At 35.0% G+C, this 6,067-nt stretch overlaps 1 protein-coding gene across 1 annotated transcript; it reads right to left on the minus strand.

Moving 5' to 3' along the window:
• Nucleotides 1-2,366: 2,366 nt before the first annotated feature.
• LOC103410784 (jasmonate-induced oxygenase 1-like) lies at nucleotides 2,367-5,701 on the minus strand. The gene is made up of 2 exons (XM_029089653.2): nucleotides 4,882-5,701; nucleotides 2,367-3,120 (listed from the first exon to the last, which is right to left on the minus strand). Exons 1-2 carry the CDS (start codon nucleotides 5,385-5,387, stop codon nucleotides 2,538-2,540), a joined length of 1,089 nt encoding a protein of 362 aa, XP_028945486.1. The 5' UTR covers nucleotides 5,388-5,701; the 3' UTR covers nucleotides 2,367-2,537.
• Nucleotides 5,702-6,067: the final 366 nt, after the last annotated feature.

Here is a 6,067-nt window from a genome sequence, read left to right on the forward strand (position 1 = left end):
TACTAAGCCTTGGAGTTATGAGACTGAAAGTTTGAGTTGAGTTATGAGATTAAGTGTTTTGAAGTTATGAAATTGTTTAAGTTTTGTGGTTAACAGTCTGATGATGACTATTTCTATAAAAAAAATTCTAATAATTATTTAGACATAGCTTTGAAATTTTTATTCCTTAATACTTGCATGTTAAACCGTAAACTGAACCAAACAAAATCGCAGCATTGGTGAACCAATTACGGTGGTTGGATTGTGATTTGGAATTTGGACAAATTGCAGTATACGATTTGGTGCATGGCTTGGACCCAATACCAAAGCAACCCTAAAATCAACTATTCTCCCCTAATCAATCTAATTATTAATAGGGAACTGTTATTAGTACATTAAAAATCTCATTCTATACTTTTCACAAGTGTTATTTTCTTTCTAATTATAGAAAGTTTAGAGTGCGAAATGAGATTTTTGAAATGCTAATAATAATTCCTCATTATTATGGGAATTATTATTATTATCCTTTCATCTATTAATTTACACATATTCCTCCAGGGGCTGATTGGGGCGCGAACATAAGGTCTTTATGACACAACCAATAATTTGATACATTTTCGATAATGCCTTGCTCTAACCTCTTTAGGCAAAATGTAATGTGTAATCCATATCCTTTTTTATTTTGTCTGTGCTAATTAAGTTCAGCAAACTTAAAAGTTCGAAAATAACTCAGCTCTTATGAGTTACACGAGCCCCAACTCTTATCTTTAACTCCATATATTATGTATAAACGGTTTGGTTCGGTTAACTCACAGTTGTAAAAATCAAAAAGGACATACTAAGTTGATTCTTCTTGTTTAATTCAGTTTTATAAACTGAATGGAAAATAAAAAAAATCAAACCAACCCAAACGGTTTTGATTTGGTTGGTTTTTCGATTATTTCTCTCCCGATTTTCGGACTTCCACAATTCATGTAAATACGTCATTAGGATAGCCTATCTAGTTTGTTCATTGATTTGGAATCCACTCAAACCTAAAGAAGGTAGAAATGAATATAATCATATTCTTTATTTGCCAAAACAAGAAAACCTACTTCCAGAATGTAAAGAGTATGTTGACTAGTCAGTATATAAACGTATATAGGAAGTATAGTAAAATTGAGCAACATCTTTCCTACTTACTTAAAAAAAAAAAAAAAAACATCTTTCCTACTTCCAAATGCATGATCCTTAATGGGCACGAGCTAGTGTGTTTGGCACTGTGTAAAGCTTTGTTGGCCAACCCTTGCATGCCTGGAATGATGAGTGGATGGTAGATGATAGTGCCTCCAAAAAGTGGGATATTAAGTGAGCAAGTCAAAAACCCCTTTTTAAAAATCAAACTTCACAATTTAACATATAACAAACGTGCATGAAAATGGATAATATTTGCACTCTCTCCTTAAATGACGAGCTAATTCCCCATCTTCACTGTAAAAATTATATATTCAGAACCGTTTATTTTTAATCTTTATTTGTAGATCATTTCTACAAAAGATTGTTCGAATTTGATATATGTTTGTTCATCTAAATATATCAAATAATTCAACGGTTCATCATAAATATACTATTTGCACCGACACCTAAAACTCACGTTTCTTTTCTACAATCAGTGCGTACGGAACTAAAACATGACAACCAAGTCTTGGCACCAAAGGCACGCAGACATCTTCATTGACCGAGTTCAAACAATATGAAACTTATGCTTATTCCTGGTCCTCATTTTCTTCTTTTTTTTTTGACAAAACCAAATATTCGAGATTTTAATTTTATCAAAAGAATTGGACCACTATACGAATTACGAAGTCTTAGACTCGTGATCAGTTTGAGTCGGCAAGGAGAGAACGTACATATAACTTAGGTGTATTGAAGAGAAAGGGTGATTTGCATAGGCAGATTTGTACCTTATAGTGATTGCAATGGGATATTTCCACATCATGCACGATTTTAATTAATTTGTTCTTTCATTGGAGTAGCTTTGGTTGTCATCGTCAAACTAGTATGCGGTAGAATCAATGCCGGAGTCGCATATGTGCATATTTATTTGGATATTTTGTGGTGAGTTGGGCCATTGCCGTACCAACTTTAACCAGGCCGGATTTGTGCTAGATTCATGCCAGAGTAAGCCTTTGTGCATCTCTAGTGGGAATCTAATGCTTTAGGGACGTATAACATTAATAAATATGCACATATATAACATACCATAAGGTGAATTTGCAAAGATATCACATTGAAAATTTAGTACTTGACTTGTCACATGTAATTAGAGGTGGCAAATTAACCCATTGAGTTATTAATAAATACTCATTAAGACTCATTTAGTTTAATTTTATCGTACACCATCATCATCACTATCAATATCATTCTTATATTATGGTAATATCAAATTAAATGGGTTTTAACTGGTACCCATTAATAACTTAGTAAATTAATTTGCCACCATATATAAAAATTACAAGATTATTCTAGTGCAACAACACCACCATACAATATTCTAATAAAAGACATGGAGACTAATACTATTCATAGGATTTTAAAGATTCAACTTGTGCCTTTCCACAAGGCCCCTTCGTCCTAATGTAAAGCCGATACTGATCAAATGTCATAGGCAAGTAAAGGGCAGGTCGATCATTTGTGACAAGAGCTTTGACAGGTTCAATCATCAAATCACTCCTTGGGTTGTAAAACAAGGCCAGTGAAACTCTGTCTTTAACTGAATTCACAGTCACTCTATGCTCTACACTTTTGTAAATTGCATTGCTCAGCACCTGAGTTTGATCTCCAACGTTCACGATGAAGGCATTAGGAACAGGCGTCACAGTCACCCAGTTTTCACCTTTACGAACTTGAAGTCCGGCCACATTTTCATCAGGTAAGAGAAGGGTCAGGCCACCTGGGTCAGAGTGTTCTGAGAGACCAAGGGTTAGGTCTGGCTGAGGGCATTTTGGGTAAAAATTGACCCGTAAGCATGCCCCAATGTTCTCTTCTCCTCCGAAAGCGTTGAGAAGTTGGTCTTCCCCAAGACCAAGGTTTAGAGACAACACCCTCATCAGAATCCCACATAGTTGAACTGTTGCTTCACTGTATTCTTCAATCAATCTCCTACAAACATCACACTGAAAATTAGTATTTTGACATATGACAGGCAATAATATTTCCTAGTATCTCTATTAAAAAAAAAAGTACTTCTATTCATTCGTGAAGTCTATAGAAAATTATGATATTATTCTAATACAACAACAACAATGCAACAAATATATATATATGTTTAAGATTTTTTGGATTTGTTTATGAATTTATGAAGAATGCAAAGATTAATCGCTCATACGCATGTGTGATCATCGACCAAAATCAATTGACATCTGTTTTCCTTGTTTTATACGTACCCAGTAATGACTCTTTTAAAGCCAAAGTGCAATTTGCATGTTGTAGCGCGAAACCATGCGCTTATATATGATTCTAAATCCTATGTTAGGTATGAGCTTCATGGAAAAGGACTACAAGGCCACAAGGTACCATAAATCTGCTTTCTGGGAAGTTTGCCTCACGATTTTTGTCACTTTTTTTGGTACGCCAATTTCAGTGGATCATGACTAACATACTTTTCTACAAAAAGATTTAGATCACTAGGTGACAAATATCGGCACCAAAAGTTTGGAAATAAGAAATTATGTATCTAATAAAACCAAAATTTGCATTACTAGTTTTGGTAAGGAACATGACTATATCTAAGATATGTTTAATAAACAACATTAAATATTTGGTAGGATATTGATATCAAACTAAAATCTTTAATAAATCCATAAGATACGTTTAATATTGACTCACAACAAAAAGAATATATATTTCGAGGGTAATATTATAAATACCGAAACCCTAAATCTATGTTTTTTTGTGTTAGAAATCAAATATATTCTGTTTTTGGTCAAACAGTTAGTCTAATTGTTCTACAAGTACATGTATATCTATTATCTACCATCTGTCTATTCACTTATGAAATTTACTTTTTTGAGAAAAAGATATTTCTGTTCACATATACTAATTAAGATGTTGCGTAATGTTTGACTAAACACAAGGCTTACATGTATATATTGTAAATAATTTTTTAAAAGATAGCAGAACTTATACGCTGTCAATTCAAATGAGCCTAATAATAAGCCGTCATCACCAATCGTACTTTATACACACACAAAAAAAAAACAAAAAGAAACAAAAAAAAAAAAAAAAAAAAAAAGGAAAAAAAAAGCTCCAACAGAACAAGTGTATACATGCTCCTTTCACAATAAACTGATAACATGATTTACGCCACCTAAAACAGACCAATTCGATATATTTTGGCATTAGTAATTATCATTATATAAACAGAGAAAAGCATGGACGGAGCCGATAAAGGCTCACTGGGGCAGATGCCCCCACTCAAATAATTCATTTGTTTAGTTGCAGACTACAATTATATAATATACATGAGTTATCTTTGAAGAAAATATATGTATCTAATGTCTAACATACATTCATTATACTTATACTCCATATTAAATATTATATGAGAAATAGTGCTCTTGTTTTGTCATTCAAACCGAAAAAACCTTCTCCCGCCTATCATGTACATATATTTTTCTCATCACTTTGTCACTTTCCACTATTATATTGCAATTTTTGTAACATTGGAATTGTGATACATCATCATTTGAAACCATCCTTAATATCATATTGCGTATAACCATACTATAATAAGGTTTTCTTAGTTGTTTTCGGTTGCCCTATTAGAAGAAATTTCTGGCTCTGTCATGGAGAAAAGGAAAAGTCATAAAACGCACGTTTTCAACGATGAGAATACATTCATATCAGAAAAATGAAAAATACCTGCATGACGAAGGGAGAGCAGGCCACTTGTGGTGGTTTCTGAGCTGGGGAGGCATGTAATGAAGAAAGTAATAATCACTCCAATCCAGAATAGCCCCCTTTTCAACTCCCAGCCGACTTCCGTACCCTTCGTACGTATTCGGCTTGTTGGAGTACCCCTGCTTCACCTCCAGCGGCTGCCCGAAGAACTCGCGCCATGTGTCCCTCGCCCGCTTCATCAGCTCGTGGCTCACCCCGTGGTTCACCACCTGAAAAAAACCCCACTCCCTGCAGGCGCTCGAGATCGAACGCATAGTTGACTCGCGGAGGCTCCGCTTGTCGCTCAAAAGGTCTTGGAGGTCAATGACCGGGATGTTGAGGTCAGCATCACGGTGGTTGTTGGTGTTTGGCGGCGATGGTCGTTTGGATGGTGGCTTGATGTAGAGTTCGGGGATTGCGGTTATGCCGCTTTCTGCTAAGGACTGGACTCTCACGATAGGCTCAGGCCAAGACTGCAGGCAACTCATTGTGGTTATGTTTCTAGTGAGATGGGTTTAAATCTGCAATGCAAGAGTGAGACTGTAAGAGGAGGAGATAGGAGGTTTATATAAAGTAGTGGAAGGAGGGTGAGGGTGGGGGAACTAGCTATAGTTTCGGCGCCGTGAGCAACTTGATTTTCTCATCACCATAATTTTAAAACAAAATAAATGTAATGATATAGTTTGATATACATATCATTGAAAAGTTTAACTAGGGTCCATTTATTATTTTCTTATGTGCTTGAACTTGAAACTATACTTGCCCTTTTGAGAAGTAGCAACTAGCAGGACAGCATACCTTAGATTAGGCTAGCTACACCACTTGACCACTTGTGGCTGAGCTTTTATCGCTCAACCTGTCTTTATCTTTGTGTGTCTCTCTGACTGAAATATTTCCCAATACATATATTGGTTTGTGCTGAGAGGTCCCCTTCCAAATAAGAAGTATTATAACTACACTCTTCTTGTTCTTTACACATATTTGTTTAATTTTTTATGTTGTTTTTGTCGATTCCTTCAATTTAATGGTTACATATAAGCGAATGTATAAGAGGAGAGAAGAGAATTGTAATTATCATTTCCCTCTAGAAATTTTAAATTTTTATCCTTCCTTTGTATTTAACTAGTAAGAGCAAGTCCACCTCTACCCAACTTTAATCTCCCAAATC

This window comes from Malus domestica, chromosome 12 (assembly GCF_042453785.1).
Source record: "Malus domestica chromosome 12, GDT2T_hap1".
NCBI lineage: Eukaryota > Viridiplantae > Streptophyta > Magnoliopsida > Rosales > Rosaceae > Malus > Malus domestica.

Bases quoted from the DNA above. Each gene is read 5' to 3' on its own strand.
- LOC103410784 (XM_029089653.2), bottom strand. From the start codon at position 5,387: ATGAGTTGCCTGCAGTCTTGGCCTGAGCCTATCGTGAGAGTCCAGTCC. The intron at 3,121-4,881 runs GTATTTTTCATT...TGATGTTTGTAG, and splicing joins GCTCTCCCTTCGTCATGCAG to GAGATTGATTGAAGAATACA.